This window comes from Rhinolophus hipposideros, assembly GCF_964194185.1.
Source record: "Rhinolophus hipposideros genome assembly, chromosome: 3".
NCBI lineage: Eukaryota > Metazoa > Chordata > Mammalia > Chiroptera > Rhinolophidae > Rhinolophus > Rhinolophus hipposideros.
In genome coordinates this window covers 74,094,267-74,112,228 of record NC_138049.1, presented here as the reverse complement: position 1 = coordinate 74,112,228, position 17,962 = coordinate 74,094,267, and the positions used below count along the sequence as shown (strand labels likewise).

The 17,962-nt window shown below is 38.2% G+C and overlaps 1 protein-coding gene across 5 annotated transcripts in view; it reads right to left on the bottom strand.

Annotated features, from left to right (window-relative positions):
- Positions 1–299: 299 nt before the first annotated feature.
- SLC17A5 (solute carrier family 17 member 5) overlaps positions 300–17,962 on the bottom strand; it is a 59,807-nt gene continuing 42,144 nt past the window's right edge. For 2 of the 5 annotated variants that reach the window (XM_081044999.1, XM_081044994.1), the window contains 2 exons: positions 12,623–12,713; positions 8,672–10,030 (listed from right to left, as the gene is read on the bottom strand). In XM_081044999.1, the coding sequence (XP_080901125.1) occupies positions 9,893–10,030; positions 12,623–12,713 (229 nt within the window). In that variant the 3' untranslated portion in view covers positions 8,672–9,892. Of the gene's footprint in view, positions 509–8,671; positions 10,031–12,622; positions 12,714–17,962 lie in introns of those variants that run through there. The other 3 variants (XM_081044995.1, XM_081044996.1, XM_081044997.1) reach the window with 3 other exon arrangements.

The following is a 17,962-nucleotide window of genomic DNA, read 5'->3' as shown; positions in this document are numbered from 1 at the left end:
GAGCTAGTTCTGCATTTTAGGTTAAAAACTAAGAAATGGGCACTGTTTGTTAGCGTCCCTGCCGCCGCGAGCTGCGGGCAGCCCCCCCCTCCTCCGGCGGGTGTAGGTGCCGCCGGCGGCCGGTTCCGAGGCCCCGCGGTGACTTTCCATTGTTCCGGAGGCGGGTGCCCGCCCCGCCGGCCCGGCTGAGTCATTCTCAATTCTTCTCTTTGTGTTTCCTCCCGGCGAGCGCGCTGAGATGGTTGCTCTAATAATCATCTCTCCTCCGAGAAAGGAAATCTAGTCTTTGATAGTTCTGAGTCACGAGTCAGCTAAAATATGAGTCGAATTCAAGTTTCCCGAGATCTGTAAATATCTGCTCCACCCCACCCTGATGGGAAGTGTCCGTAGTTCATGTTTCGCCACCAAGTGGCTCAAATCTGGAGGACGGCTGTGGTGTCCAGCGTAAAATGATCCGCGCGCTGTGAGTGGTTTCTAGGGCAGTGAAACTGCAGTATATTCCAAGCTTCTGAAGAAAGGGGAGAGGGAGGGAGGGGGAGAGGGAGGGAGGGGGAGAGGGAGAGGGAGGGAGGGAGGGAGGGAGGGGAGAGAGAGAGAGAGAGAGAGAGAGAGAGAGAGAGAGAGAGAGAGAGAGAGAGAGAGAGAGAATGCTTTAATAATTAGTTCTTTAAAAGTAGTTTTCAAAAATATAAAATCTTTACAGTGAATATATGGTGGACATTATACTGGGATAAGGGAGTAGAGAAAGTAACAACTGAATGGCATTCGCCGACGGTGTCTGGCTTTTTTGGCAAGTAAACGTAAGTCATTTGACATGGCCTGTGGGCTGACCTGAATATCAACAAGGGCCACTTTGTAGGCCGAAGAAGCCACTCTAGCCCAGCCTGAGGTGTAAAGTTTATAGGGAGATGACGCTGGAGGGTGGGGAATTCCTGCCTAGGGTTTGGGGTTCAAAAGCCAGGGGAACAATCAGTTCTGGGGCTGACCCTGAGTTTTTGTAGTTTTTTTAAACAATGTATTTTTTCCTGATTAAAAGAAATAATTTTTGCTTTTGAAAATTTTAAAAAATAAGAAAGCACAAAGGAGAAAACATTTTTAAGTACCTGTTATCCTACTATCCAAACGTAATCTCTGTTAACTTTGGTGTATATATTTAGTTTTTTTTTTAACCTACGCATATTTTATTTAAACAAAAATGGAATCACTGTACTCAAGAGAAATGTAAACATATGCCCACACAAAAACACCTGTAAGTGAATGTTCATAACCGCAGTATTCATAACTGCCAAAAAGGAAACAACCCAAATATGTCCATAAACTGATGAATGGATAAACAAAAAGTGGCACATTCATTCAGTAGAACATTATTTGGCAATGTATGATACATGTTACAACATAGGTGAACTTTGAAAATGTTGTGCCAAGAGAAAGAAGCCAGACACACACAGACCACATGCTATATGATTTCATTTGTATGAAATGTCCAGAATAGGCAAATCTATAGAGATGGAAAGTAGATTTGCTGTGGAATGGCCTCGGGGGCTGGGGTGGGGGGATGGGGAGTGATTGCTAGTGCATAGAAGTTTCTTTTTGGAGTGATGAAATGTTCTGGAATTAGATTATGTGATAGTTGCACAACTCTGTGAATGTACTAAAAACTACTGAATTGTACATTTTTAAAAAGGTGGATTCTATAGTATATGAATTATATCTCAATAAAGCTGTTATTAAAAAATGTAATCGCACTATACCTAGTAATATATTATGAACATTTCTCTAATAGTCTCCAAAACTACTCTTCTGTAGCATTTTAATTATCAAAGTAATGCACATTCATTGTAAAAAAATTTAAATAATGCAGAAGGCTAAAAATGAGAAAGTGAAGTATTTTTCCTCTGCCCAACTTCAACACCTGCAGAATACTGCTTAAAAATTATTTTTATCTCATACCCTTCTGTTTATAGAATCTTATGTTTAGTGCAAACCCACTGTCTTGTTTTTAGTTTCCCCCTCCCCCACCTCTACTCATTCTCCTCCCCTGCACTGCCACTCATTCTAATGTGTTTATTATGTGTTCTAAATTATGCAAATATCTTTGGAAAATATCATATTTTTTGTATGGGTTTTTAAATTTCAGAAGTGGTATTGTGCTATAAGTGTTCTTTTCACTCAATACTTTTTGAGGTCTCTGCATGTTCCTGAGTGGTGATATTATTCCATAGTAAACATTCACCACATTTAACTCATTTATTTCCCTAGTGAGGGACATCTTGGTTGCCTCCAACTCTGTTACAATAAACAGTGTGTTATATATGCTCCCTGAAGGACTTGAGTGAGAATCACTGTGACATATACCCAGCTGTGGGGCATTATACAGAATCAAAATGTGTATTCTTATTTAATTTAAATACAAATATTTTGCTTTCTGGAATGGATATGCCAATTTATAGTCTCTCCTTTCTTCTTGTAGACAAGAATTTTCACCTTTCCACATCCTTTACCAATACTGGGTAGCATCAAACTTTCTAATTTATGCCAATGCTATCTAAAGTAATATCTCGTGATAGTTTTAGTTTGCATTTCTTTTTGTTTCCATAATTACTAGGAGTTTGATCATCTCCTCATATACTTGTTTGACATCAGGCCTTCTGTCAAGTGAATTGTCTCTTCATTGCTTGCTCATTTTTCTTTTTGGGTTTTCTGCCTTTTTCTTGTTGATCTGCAAGAGCTCTTTGAATATTTTAGATATTAACCTCTTATAGTGACAAGATGTTATAATCTCTCCTGCAGTCTGTCGTTCATGTCATTCATTAACTTTGTCTGGCATATTTTGATGAACAGAAATACTTAATGTAGTGAAATCCATCTATTCCTCTTCCCATTCCAACGCTGTAAAGATATTCTCCAACATTTGTTCTTTCTAGTCACTTTCTAATATCACTTACTACTGCTAACAGATCTTTTTCTATGTACATATCTTTATATCTATCTATATCTATATCTATATCTAATCTATATAATTTGCTTTTTTGTTAACAAAAATAGTATAAAACAATTGTATATTGCTGCGTAACTCTTTTTCATCATTCAACAAAATGTTAGGCCATTTTGTTGGTCTCTTACACCTCTATCTCAGCTCTTTCTCATTCATTTTAAGGGCTGCGTAGTATTCTCTACTATGAATGTACCAGAACTTATTTAACAATTTCCTTATTGATGAGAAATTGACAATATTACAAAAAATGTTTGGTGCTTGTTTAAGTATTTTTTAGGCTAGATTGCTATAGGTAGAATTGTTGGTTCAATGAAAATGTTTATTTAATGTTGATGTACTGCCAAATTACTCTCCAAAAAATGTTGTAATAATTTTTGTGCTCATCAACAATGTACAAACATGATTTTTTTCCTATTGCAATGAGGCTTATTCCTTTACTTTAAAAAAAAATTAACTTTATTGGGGTAACCATCGGTAAATAATCATTATGTAATTTTGAGGTATGTAAGATTATAATTCGACATCTATGTACTTTATTGCATGCTCCCCACTTGAACTCTAATTTCCTTTATTAACATATTTTTGACTCTCTTTACCATCTTCACCCTTCCCTCACCAAAATGATTTTTAATAGAGAGAGCATAACATAGGACTAAAGAAATTCTGCTCTAACATCGGAGAGACCTGATTTTAATCTTGTCGCTGCAACTTAGCTATGTGACTTTCTCAGTTTCCTCATCAAAAAATGGTGGTGCTGAAACCTACATGATAGGGCTGTGGGGAGAATGAAATTGAACATTAAATGAAGAGCCCTCATATAATACCTGGCACCGATTCTCTACTCTGAGAAATTTACAAATATTGTTATTTATAATATTACAATAGTAGATACCACTAATTCGAATTTTGAACATGTCTTCACTATTTCCTCATTTATTTTAGTTTTTATTCAGTTGACAGTCTCAGATAGTCCTGGTTCAGTCCATTCCACCCTCTTCCTCTTCTTTTCAACCTGTTCAGACTTACAGTGGAAGAACAAGGACTCAGAATATTTTATAATGTACACCCCTCAGGCCATTCTAAACCTGGAGAGAAGCTCACCATTGTTCCTTAGCCTTCTTAGATTGTGTTTCACTGTGTGGGCTAAAGAGTAAGGGTAGGAAGAAGGGCTGGTGTCTGAGGAAAACTCCCAGAAAGAATGGAGAAGCCAGGGGCCCTGGTAATGACTCTGCAGCTAACATTCCTGCTAACAGTGAAGATTAAAAAGAGGTGATGGTTCATCTGTGAGGGAAGCCTGTCACAGAGGCAGGAAGTGAGGACGATGTTGGGGGGGAGGCATAGAAAACACAGGCTGAGGTTTCTAGACTTTTCTCCTGCATTCTGAACTTACACTTCCCAATGGCAACAGGTTCTTCCCCTCAAAGCCTTGTTTTCTATCCGTAATTTGAAATAACAAGGTTCATGCAACCGAGAATGGAATGTCAACAGCTCTTCTGGAGGGAGTTCATTTTTCCGTAACAGTGTAGAGTGGGAGGGTTGGTCTTTGGCACCGGATCAAAGTCTCCTAATCTTTGGAATTTTCAAACTGGTGTGTTAGTAGAAATAATGAGTTAAATTTTTTCACAGAAGCAACTACATAGTGTACTGGCATGCCTAGGTTTACAGAAAACACTGAAAAAAACTCACAACACTACAGAATAAACGTAGAACAATTAAATACTCCCCAATATCATACATGAAGCTAAGATAATGTTACAACAAATGCCCAACAAATTGCTTTGGGGACCAGGGTGAATTTTACAACTTATTCTGGGAGAAGGTAAAAATCTCCAGTGTGCCTTTATGCACAAGTCTTCTTGGAGGATTTTAAAAAAATTAATAAGAAACAATTTTCTTTTAAATAACCATTTGATTCCATGCTAGGGACAGATATCGTTAAGGAATTTCTTTGGTCTAATATAATGGTTTGAGCCAGTGGGCTTACTGGGTTGAAGTTCTTGGCATTGAGAGCCAAGGTTACTGGGTGGGGCCCAAAACCCTCTATAAACAGTCAGAGAATATATCGCTGACCCAGGTCTTGCTCCCCGCATATTCAGGGTTATTGTGAGGATTAAGTCAGGTAATATATATGACAGTGCTACACAGATGCTGTTATCTATCATATGGCTTCTCTGTAGCTGGTGACGGTAAAAAAGAGAATCTCGTGAATGCCCCAGGGTAATCTTTCTGCCACCGATGATAGAACAACTGAAAGCACTGCAGACATCTGAAGTGTTTTCTTGGTGTTAAAAAAAAGGGTCAGGGAACATTATAATAGATATAGGTAATTTATACAACATACACACTTGAATTTCCTTTAACAGCATTCTAGCACTTCACACACAACGGTTCTTCAGCATTAAAGAGACCAGACTACATACGTATCCCAGCCAGAGAGCTTTTGATCTCAACCAAACTTCTGTGGGAAGCTCAAGTTTCAGATTGTGGAGTGACTGTGAAGTTGTAAAATGCTTAAAACTGGGGGTGGGGGGGGTGGCTATTTGTGCTGCTCTAAAGAAAGACTGGGGCCAGTGTGCACCCTTGATCCTGGGAGGTGATGGCTGTTGGAAATGCTGGCATATCTCAGTTGTTTCTGCCAAAAAGAGCACTTTGTGAAAAGATTTAATACAATATTTAGAAAGGAGGCTTCCGCTGCCCCAAAGTACAGCCCGTCATGGCAGGACAGTGTGTGAGGGGAAACGGGTCCTTTAAATGCCTTTTCAGTTCAGTTGTGCAATAATGGCTTCTTCCTGACAGGCACAGTGACGTGGAATTTCTAAGTTTCCTCCTCCACGCCGTTAAGATAAAGTGAAAGTAAACAGGCGCTTGGAAAATTACTGGTGTTCTTCCTCATCCAGGCACATGAAAAAGGGTGGCAGAAAGTTTGTTGTAACTCATTTCTTTTCAGTATTGCCTGTACTCAGCTTTCCATAGCAGAGCTCCTAGATAGTATTTTCTATATAACCCTCGCAGAGCACAAACTTTTATAATTGGCTTTTCTGCTTATGGTTACTCTAAAAGGCAGAGGCATCTGAAAAGGCTTTGTGATCCATCTTAATTTACATTTCTATGGGAAAGATAATTTATTCTTTAGCTGAAATGAGACATTTATTTACCTCATGTCTATTCATCTGAGGCAGTTAGTTACAGGCTTGTGCTTTCCCTGAGAGGAACCAGGCCATTTCTGATAGCGGTCTTCCTGCTATCAATTTTAAGTACTCTTATCAATATTTTTCTGTTGGGGGGAATTTTATTTTGAACAGCAGTGAGAAGCCTCACTCAGAGAGAAGAGTAGACATTTTTAACTTTGCAACAGGGTCTAAATTCAAACATCTCTATTTCTGATTCTTGAAAATGAGACAAAGGCTGAAGTAAGAAAGACATTACAATGGTTAATACAAACTGCTGACTTCAGTGTCTGTCTCAATTTCTTTCATAACTCTGACTCTCAAGGTCAGTTGGCATGCTCATTCCCACTGGATTTGATTGCTTAGTGGATAATGACATTTTACATGGAAGGTTTCAAAGGCTGGAACCTATGAAGAAAAAGGTTTGATACATTAGAATGTGATCTCCATGAGAAAAGGGACTGGTGTTTTTTTCACTGCTGTATCCCAGGTGCAAAGAACAAAGCCTGGCTCATAATGAGTGCTCAATAAATATTTAGTGCATAACTGGGAGGAGAAGTCTTTTGCCTATATAGAACTAAGCTGCTCTCAAATTCTTTCAAAACCACTTACCAATGACTGCCACTTATAACATTTTGAAGTTAGGATATTATTTCTTCACTAAAAGGTGTTGGCACATGTATTTTACTATTTTTTGAGAAGAAAACAACATTGAGTAAAATATATATGAGATAAGAGATTCAATTTATAGTCCATTTAACTAAAAGGTTATTTTCTAAATATTTATTAAGCAACTGAAGTATAAGACAAAGCATATGTTATGAGGAAGACCATGCTGAGATGAATCTAGTGGAGACAGACACAAGCACGGGCTCTTATACATTATAAAGAGAAGGCCTTGGAGGAGAAAGGGGATCGAGTAGCCTAAGGTCCAGGGAGGCCTTCAGGGAGGGAAATGACTGTGTCAGATGCTTGGCTATATCCTCCTGGCCTGACAAAGAGAAGATATCCATATTTGGCAAATGAATGAGTGTATGCATGCCTGGATGAAGAGATTCTCTCACCCTCATCACTGAGCCTGAGTCCTTGAGTTTAAAATAAAGAAGGGAAAAACCCCTCAACATAAATAAATAAATAAAGTGGTGTTTCAAAGGCAGAGACCACATCGATATCAGGGAGGGTGGAAGAAATCAGAGGTCATGAAGAGCAAACTTCTCGTCCAAGGAATGAAATTAGTAAAGGTATGGAAGGGGAAGGGAAACTGGAAAGATGCTGGGGTAAAGTAGCCATATAGCTGCAACACGGCGCAGTGGGAGATGAGGGCAGAGTAGGCTGCCTGGCCTGGTAGAGTTGATTGGGTCGATGGTGAGGGGAAGCCAGGGCAGGTCACCCCAGGAGCGCGTCCTGATCAGGGAGATGCGGAGTGTCGGGAACACTCCCCCTGTGCTGGTGGGAAGTGGGACAGAGGAGGACCGGACTACAGTGAGACCACTTAACTTTGCCATTCCAGGTGGAAGCAAAAGTCACAAGACTCTTATGTAGGGGGTAGCAGAGGGAATAGAAACAAATACCGGAGACTTGAAAAACTGGAACGGAAAAGACAGGTAGTTAATTAGACACAGCGTTGGGGCTGGGAGAGGAGGGAGGAGGAAGAATAAAAAATGACTCCAGGTCCAAGTCTAAGTAACTGGGGAAGTGAAACTTTTAACAGAAATGAGGAAAGTGGCAGGAACAGCCACTTTTTTTGGGGATGGGGTGAGAGAGTGAGGATGGACATAAACAAGCCTTAGGTACAAGGAAGATAGTCAGTTGGGGATGTCCATCAGGCAGTTGGAAACTTGGTGGTGATTTTACAGTAGCTTGAGCAACAAATGTGTGTGTGTGTGTGTGTGTGTGTGTGTGTTTTAACTGCTGTATTTATTAAAATAGGTTATACTGCCACATTTGGTCAAGTGGAAATTAATTTTCCTTCCTACCTCTGGTTGCCTGTTTTTGCCAATTATTCCAGTTTCTTGAGTGTCATTTTTGAGCTATTCTCTGTGTGTGTGTGTGTGTGTGTGTATACATACATATATATATATATATATATATATATATATATGTAATATATATGTTTTTATGTCCCCAGGAAAGTTTTGTATTTTCATTTTTCAAAGGCTAGAGAAGACTTTTGTGTTTTTGAGACAGAAGGAAAAGAACAAGAAGATTGAAGGAGCAAAGTAAAGAGGAATTATTGAACTACCTCCTCTAAGAGGAGGCAGGACAGATAGAATCAGTGATGTAGGTTTACGCTTTAGCAAGAAGAGCGGACCTTTTCTGGATGAGGAAGGGCTGGAAGGTGGCAATAGAGATTTCTGCTGCTCGTCACTTAGCTCGCCCAGGTGTGCTCAGTCTGGGATGGCAGGGATACATGTAGAAGTAGGTTGGTGGCTTGAGGAGGATGGCAGAAGAGACGTAAAATAGCCACTGTGCACACCAGAAAATATCATTAAACTGTCAGATCCAAAAATCAGTCCCAAAAGGTTTATTTTGATGATTTATAAAAGAAATACTACTATAGCAACTTAAAGCTATTTACACATTTAAAAATAAATTTACAGAAATGTATTCACATCATATTACATTAACCAGTTATTAAAATGTTACAGGTAGTGTTGAACAAACAAAACAAAACATAACCGAACTTCTAAATCACATAAATGCCCTCAAAGCATGTTCAAAAACCCCTGGAAGATGGTCCAGGAAAAAACTGGAAAAATATGATTTCAGGAATCAGTGGAAAGATAAGTACACCGTTACATTACAACTGGTCTCAGGTGAGGTGACCTTTAACCTGCAACCAGAATCTTGCATGTGGACAAACAGAAGAGACAAAGTGTTAAAATTCTGGTGTAGCTCATAGAACATCGGGCTTGGAATTTATGCTCTGATCCACGCCAAGGTAGTTTTAATCAAGGACGCCATTGATGCGCTTAGCAGAGCATGACACTTTTCTTGTGTGGGTCACACGCCAATCAACATCTCTGGGAGGGGAAAGTGGAGGGTGCAGGGGGACCAGGGTTGGGGTCTCCATGCTCCTGACCTCTCAGCGCTGGATCTACACATGATCAGCCCCCAGGGGAAGAACACGGTTCAGACCTGGCGCTGACCCTGCTCTTGGATGCTGCCTCTGGTAAATGCTGGGCACCATCCCGGAAGCCAGAAAGGGAATACTTGGCAGCTGCCTGGGCATGTGTCCCTTGGCCCGGTTGCCAGGTGCAATTATAGAATGGTTGGCAGCTCCACGGAGATGCTAAAGTTTGAGACCTAAGTGTCAGGGATTGCTGATGACAAATAATTCTTATGAGGAAAGTGGATAAAAACGTGTTTACCAAGACCTGAGAATTATTATCTAGTTTAATTAAGCAAAGATATAGAGGGGTCCATTTCAGCTCATTCCTTTAAGTATAGCCCTGAAAAATAAGTAGAATCCCCTTACTTTATATTGCCTGACTTGCAGCCAGGTAGGTGATCCTAAGGTTTAAGTTCCATCATACAGTTATTAATAATTAAAAATAGTTAATTTTACTAAACTGGCAACTAGTGACATTTCATGATTATAAGCCTTCAAAATTTGATACAAGTACAATTTTTCTTGTATACAGAATGCTTACACATTAAAATATCAAAGGCACTTTTAGGTTACATGATAAACATACATTAATAGAAACAGGATTATTTATTGGTTCCTTCAGTTTCTGTGTCCATGATGGTCACTGAGGGCCCAATTTTGCACTTCACCTTTGGCAAACAGCGCGAAGAAAATGGCACCAAATACATTAATAGCAGCAGCGATACAGAAAACAGTTTGCCATTCTCTAATACTGTTCTGTAGAGAAAGGAAACAAATGCATATAAAATTTTTGGATTGGAGTCCACTTTACAAAAAGGTGGTGTCACAAGACAGTTACAATAGTAACATTATTCATCAAAGAAGCAACCCCAGTGTCCATCAACAGTGAGATTGTGGTATATTTGTTCAATGGAATACTATATAGCAATGAGCATGAATGAGCTACAACAACATAGACACATCTCACAAATAAAATATTAAGCAAAAGAAGCCAGATAGAACAGAGTATACATACTAAACTATTCCATTTATATAAAGCTCAAAAATCAGACAAAACTAATTTATGGTGTTAAAAATCAGGTAGTGGTTCCTCTTGGTGGGGATAAAAAAGGAATGGTGGGAAGGGGTACCTGGGTGCTTTGCAAGGGGGGTACCCTTGCAATCTGTTTCTTGATTGGGTGCTTTGCTAGGGAGGTACCTTTTGCAATCTGTTTCTTGATTGGGCGCTGGTTACATGGATGTATTAAATTTTGAAAATTCATCCAGCAGTATACTTAGGATTTGTGCATTTAAAAAATACATGCCATACTTGAATAAATAGTTTAGTAAAAATAAAACGTGAGGTATGTCCGTGAATCATGCATTACTAGGAAAGTATCACGCCTGCACGTCATCTCCCAAGTTCTTAGGTGGGAAGTGTTAGGGGCAGATTAAGTAAGGATGAGTTAAGATGGACTTTGAAGTTCAAGTTTGAGGCCTGACCTGAAAGATTCGGCATGGCTCTCAAATGGCACATAAAACAGGACATGCATGGGATTTGTCAAGAAGAGATCAACAAAATACAAATGTTCAGTGTACAATCCAGTGCTATAAAAACATCAGGCAGTTATCTAAATTTCTGGGTCATGTGTCTAACAATCATTTTTTGTATTTTTACAATTTCAGTCTAACCATCATTTAACAAACAACCCAATAGAACTGGCACTGAGAAAGAAAAAGAAAAGGCAGTAGGAAGCTAGTATAAGGTCATTTATTTAAGAAACAAAGGAAAAACATGAAGAAAGAAGCACTCTGTGGTTAAGTTATCTGAGATGAATGTCTTTTAGTGAAAAGAAATAAATCTTGGAAATCCATGTTAAATTTTAGTGGCTAGTTAGATATGCTACAATAACAATGTCACCATCCTAGAGGAGGAGTCAGTCAATAATTACATCATATACCAAAAAGAAATGTTTAAGACAGCTTCTTAGGATTCCTAAGACAAAGCTTCTCTGTGTGATATACAGAATAAAACACCTCAAATAACTTTCCCAACATACCTTTTTATTAAGTGAGAGAAAATAGTAACAAGGAGGTACTGATTCATTTAAGTAGGGAATTAGAAACGGTGGGAACAGAGAAGAAATAACATTATCTGTGGTGAACACATATATGTCTGAAATGACTACATTTGGTAATAAGAAAATTTGTAAGCATATTAAGCGTTAGATAGTGTTAATTACAGAGACAAAACAAAGAGAAAATTAAGTCTCTTTTAGAGGTTTAAGTCAGCTGCTTGAAGTATGTATCTTGCCAGTCCTTCAGATTTTTTTAAACAGTAGCAAACAGGAGAAGGAAAGGGCCTTTGATGTCATTTATTTTGATTTCTTACACAATGTAGGCAACCTTTTATACTGCAGTCTCTGCTTACCGATCTGGCCCCATGCTGCCAGCTTCGGGGCGGCACCAACCTGGGCCCACCCTGCTTTTGAGGCCGGAGCGCCAGCCTCCCCCACCCCTCGCTCACCCCTGTAGCACTCCTTCTCCACAGACTGGCTGTTCTCGCTTCTGTGCCCATAGCACTCTGTACACATTGTTTTCTACAGCATTCATCACGCTGTCTTTTAACTATTTGATGCCATATGATCTCTAAATAATGAGTTTCTCAAGTGCGGAAGCTTGTCATTTTGCCTTTGAATCCTCAGTATCAGGCATATTAATAAGTGCCCAAGAAATTCCTGTTGAATACAAGTTTGACTATTTCAGGGCTCATTAACTCATAAGGCAGCCCATTACATACAGCTTTGAACAAATAACTTTCCTATTGTCTCCTCATAAGTTCTCTCCATCTGTCTTTGTGGTGCTGACATGATTGAGTATGTCACCATCTTTTGTATTGGAGTCCTTCAAATATGTGAAGCCACCTATCATGTCTTCCCAAGTCTTCTGCTCCCCTAAACATTCTCAATTATTTCAGCTGTTCCTTATTCATTCTCACATGATTTCTTGACACCTTACTGTTGGGGATCCACTTCTTGAATAATTTTACATCGCCAATTTTACTCATTCAAACAAATGATACAAATATTATCTGGTGTAATATCACAACTTCTAAGTACTATGTGGATTCAACTACAAGATCTTCATTTAACTTAGTTCTATTGTTCTGTCTAAAATCCAAAGAGTGTTGTTTGAAAATATGTTTTCCTACCCATTAAGGTATTTTCTTTTTGTTGCTATAAGGAACTGCTTAAGAATAAACATTCAGAATTTTATCCTTAATTAAAATATACTCAACTTTGACGCAGATGTGCAGCTTCAAGTGAACTGTTTAGACTTTTTCAGTTTACAAGTTCATTATCTACTTACCTCAGGGGTCAGACTTTTAGCAATGACGGGCCCAACCATCCCTGGAATAGTGGCAAAAGTATTTGTGATGCCCAGGAGGATACCAGCATACCTGCAGAAACATTTTTGTAGAAGTTTATTATTGTTTTACACATTTAAGTTGCTTTTTTCAACAGATACCACTCCCATGTTTTATTCTTGAAATTTTATGTGAAATTTTATGTTTAAATGTAATGTCTTACTGAAATAGGACTGAATATTTAGCTGGTGAAAAACTTGCATTTCAATATTTAGCATTCTAATTATAGAAAGAAACATGGCCATTGAAATAATCCCTATTATAGTGCTATAGAAAAGTGCTGAGCTATGACTTTCAGACATGAATGTGTCCAGATAGGAAGATTGATGTGTCTTAATATTATTTAAGTTAAAAAGAAAGAATTTATTGCAAAATTTATTTCAGTGTTGAAAACTTAAAAGAAAAAGAGAACCATTAACAAGAAAATAAAATTCTCTACAATCCTTCCATATATAGATAATCAACATTAACATTTTGGTAACTATCTTAATTATTTTTCTATTTATATATTCCTTATATATTATTATAGAAATGAGATCATATTGAACATCATTTTCCCAACTTATTTGCTCTATTTATTACATATCTGCTTCTAGCTAAATCTTTGCACACTGTCCCAGAAATAGACAAGTTGGGTATACAGTGTGTGTGTGTGTGTGTGTGTGTGTGTGTGTGTGTGACAAAAAAAATGCATTTTAATAAGCTCAGAAAAAGTTCTGATTATTTTAAGGGTAAATCTTCGGTGAGTGGGATATTTTTATCTATGTTTAGAAACAAATCTTTAAAGAAAGAATCCCTGCCTGTATTTGGGAATACTCATGATCTGTTGATTGCTCCAATACATAAGGAATGTATATAGACTAAGGAAGGCTACTATAGTCAAGATCTTAGGTGCCATTTTACAAAGAATGAAATGCTTATCATTTTCTGTAAAGAAGTCATTATACTCTGGTAATCTCAGGAGACCTAAAGAATCCAACCTAGCTCCACCATTAACCATCTGCGTGACTTGGACAAGTTAGTGATAGATTATTTCCCTTATCATTCATGGGTTCACAGATATATACATGTAAAATATCTGGTGTCCCAGCTGAGCTCCCCACATCCCACAATGTATATAAAAAAAGTTTTGAGTATAACATATATATGGAAATGTGTAAAAACCATAGGTGTACAACTTGATGAATTTACACAAAGTGAAGACAACCATGTCACTAGCACCTGATCAAGAAACAGAACCTACAGGTATAAGCATTTTCAGACATTTTATATGTGGTTGAACTGCCTCTCAGACTGTATAAACTTTAATTTGAATGATTATAATTTTGTCGGGTCACCCCTTTCTTACTCAAAAACCTACAGGGATGGTTTAATGCTTACTGTAAGAAGATTGTAATCTACTGCCTGATTTGCAGTGGCCTGGCCTGCTCCATCTACCCAGCCTTATTTCCTAGTACTGCACAACATACAGCTTCAGATCCAGACAGCTCTCATTCCAGCTGTTCCCATCGGCCATGCTCATTCCTGCTACTTATCTTTATACTATATTCACTATCTGAAATCCATACTCTTTCATCCAAACCACTTGCTTGGCATCAGCTTCTTCCATGAAACTTTCTCTGTCTCGTTCAGCTCATATTGAGCTGTCTTCTCAGAATCTTTACTGTCCTTAAAGCGAATACTATGTGTTTTAAGAAGTAATTGTTCTCTAATTCTAATTTGTTTGCTAATTCTGACTCCGCAGTCCCCTGCAAACTCATGGTGTTTTCTCCTTCATTTTTTCCACCAGCCACTACAACATTTATGTTTACTCAGTACATGCTGACCAGAGAAGTGGCACATGACCCACAGTTGTTCGAGGCTCCATGCATGGATCCATGGGGCTCTGGCTGCACTGATTGCTGGAGCTGTGTCCCATGGAGACTAGCACAACTCGTGGGCATTGGCTCAGAGGGTGCCGATTCCTGATCAGAAATTTCACATAAATGGAATATATAGTATGTAACCTTTGAATTGCGTACTAAGGTTGCTGAGCATCATTCCAAGTTGTTGTGTGTAGCAATGGTTTGTTCCTTTTTTCATATATTGTTTTCTTTCTCTTTGATTGAAGAAACTGGGATTTTATCCTGTAGATAGTCCGACTTTCTAGATTTTTGTAGATTGCTTCCCTGAGGTACCATTTAACAGAGTTTCATGTGCCCTGTACTTCCTGTACACTGTACACTGGTATATATAGACTCTGGATCCTAGAGGGTTCATTAGATTTAGGTTTGATGCCTTTAGTAAGAAAACTTAAACGTCGTGGTACAGTTAAAAATTAGTTAACCAAGTAAATGGCATTTATTAATGTTCATAAAATCATCTATACATAGAAAAAGTCCAATTAGAGCTTTCAATTTTTCATGAGATGATCAGTGTTGTCACAAAATTCCAGTCAAAATGAATAGAGCTTGATGTTGACTAGTCTGTATCATCTTTCTGTGGGGTAATACTATTTCTCTAAGGCTTAGGATCCTCAATACCTAGGCTGCAGACTACTGAGCTAAAATTCCTCTCCCTGTTTTAGATAAGAAAGAATGCCTGTTATGGTCTGAATTGTGCCCTCTCAGAATCCATATGTTGAAGTCCTAATGTGACTGTATTTGGAGACAGGGCTTTAGGAGGTAAATTAAGGTTAAACGAGATAAGCATGGGTCCTAAGCCAATAGGATCGGTGGACTTATAAGAAGATGGAGAGAGAGATCTTTCTTGATCTCTGTGAGCAAATATCAAGCAAAGGGCATGTGAAGACACAGGGAGAAGGTGAGGAAGAGTCCTCACCAGAAACCGATCATGCTGGCACCATGATCTTGGACTTCCAGCCTCCAGAAGTGGGAGAAAATACATTTCTGTTTTTTACTCTACTCAGCCTATGGCATTTTGTATGGCAGCTTGAGTTGACTAATACGTACAATGCCTGAATAAAAAATCCCATTGAACCTAATTATCTACAAATATCACAAACTTTTATGTTCAAAACTCATGCATACAGGATACAATAACAAAACCATGTGGTACAGATCTTTTTGGCTTATGCCCCTTAGGGAGTGTATCTTAAATTAACCAAGCTTGGCAGAACCTGTCTTTTTTTTTTTTTTAAACCATTAACACCTTGGCACTAGGAGGAAGTGACGGGCAATGTTGCCAGGCCATTTCAGTGACAGATATTAAGTGCAGATGAATGTTGTGAAATTCTAAATGTCAGCACCAAGAAGCTCATTCAAGTATTTATGTTACACTTGGCCAGGAAGGGCCATGAAAGATTGATGACTGCTTGGAAAAAACATGTTGTAAGGACTCAGTCTGGATTCGGTGCTATTGGAGTACTTGACTTCTGTGGGATTAACAGTTAAAAATTTATCTAATTCCCTTGAAGCTGGGCAACAAAATTTTCCATAGATAACCTCTATTTCAGTCGATAAAAGAAAAGGTTTAGCAAATACTATCTGCACATTTATATGTTAAAAGAAATACTGTTTATTGAAATATCTTATGTCAGGCATGGTTCTAAGTATCATATATACATATATATATATATTTCCATATATTTAATATATATATTAAAATGCTTATATTTTAACATATGTTAAAATCCCATTTTAATCCTAACACCATGAGGTAGGGAAAATTATCTTCATTCTACAGATGAAAAAATAAAGACCATAAAGTGTTACTCAATTTGTCTGATTCTGGTACTTAATATTATAATGTTATATAACACTGCCTTGTTAAAAACATGGTTATCACTTAATTCAGTCTGTAGCAAAGATCAATTTTCTTATGCCTAATTTTTCACCACAAACCCCAGTGCTGAATGCTTTAAGGTCTGTGGTCCTTAGGTGTTCTTGTTCTAAATAGCAGAGTGTTATCCACTGCATGGGCACTCAGCTGTTACCAAAGATGAATAGCAACTAAGCAATAGTATGGTCATAAGCTATGTAAACCCCCAGTTAACTAAGACACATGGAACTAGAAACGACTAGTATGCTTTGAAACAAGAAATTCCACTTGGAAAATAAATGAAAGCTCATATGTAGGGTTGAATTAAAATATAAGGGAGAGAAATAATTTTGACTTTGATGAGATCATATCTTACATTTATATAGTTGTATAATTTTAAAAATTTCATGTGTTGTTCACCTACATACATGTGTTGGTCAAATCCATCCATCTGGTGCCTCGGTCAGCTTCGAGCAAGTACAGCACTGTTCATTACCCGAGGCACATAGACACTCACCATTCTCCTGACTTCTACAGCTACTTGCCAGTATCATTTATGTTACTCAGTGGTTTAGCTCCATACCATATCTAGATAAATGTCTTTTCTGACGTATGAGTCTCACAGAATGTCAGGGCTGGATCAGGGTCTCTAAGATGTAGGTACTTGAAGCCCAGGACGCCACCTCCAAGTTGTCCTGTATGTGCTTCAGGACATGACCTTACCACCATCCATGCCAGCACATGCTTATATAGATGCAAGCAGGGACCACGTTACTTTCATGTTTGTGTCTTCAACATTCGCTACAGTGCCTGGCACAGTGTGTGTTAAATGACCGGATCTGTTAATCAGCTTGCTATGACAATGAAATTTGGTAATTGCATATCTACCTAATTGCACTTTTTTTCCCACCCTGTCCAAAAAGATATTATGGGAGATCTTCTTGAAATCCTGATAGAACAAATATACTGTGTTTCCTCTATGTATGAAGCTAAAAATGACATTGAGAAATTTGACTGTTTTGCCATTTTGGCTCTTAATGATCTAATGGTAGCTCCTTAAGTAATCAATATTTTCTTTTCTAAGAATTCACCAATCATCCATCCCTTTATTGTTTTTTTTTTTTTTTTTCATCCCTTTATTGTTATACTTGGATTGATTTGTGACCCTGGTCATGGCCCCTGACTCAAAGTTCGCCAGAAAATAATAACTGAATTGTGTGCAAATGCATTTAGTACATATATGCTGAATGTTTTGTGTCTGTGTGTTCTATTTAATCCTTACAACACTCTTTGGAGGTGGGTACCATGCGTATTCTTTTCTTCTCCAGCATCCACTTTCATCTTCTTTTAACAATAGCTGCAGCTTCTATTTCACGATCCAATTGCCCTTCATTGCCAATTGAAGGAGCAAAGCAGGACCCTTGACAGATTCCAGAGCTCCTGACAGACTTCAGGCACCTGATGAATACTGAACGACCTTTCAGCTCCATGAAATGGAGTGGGTGGCTTACTACCTTCCTTCT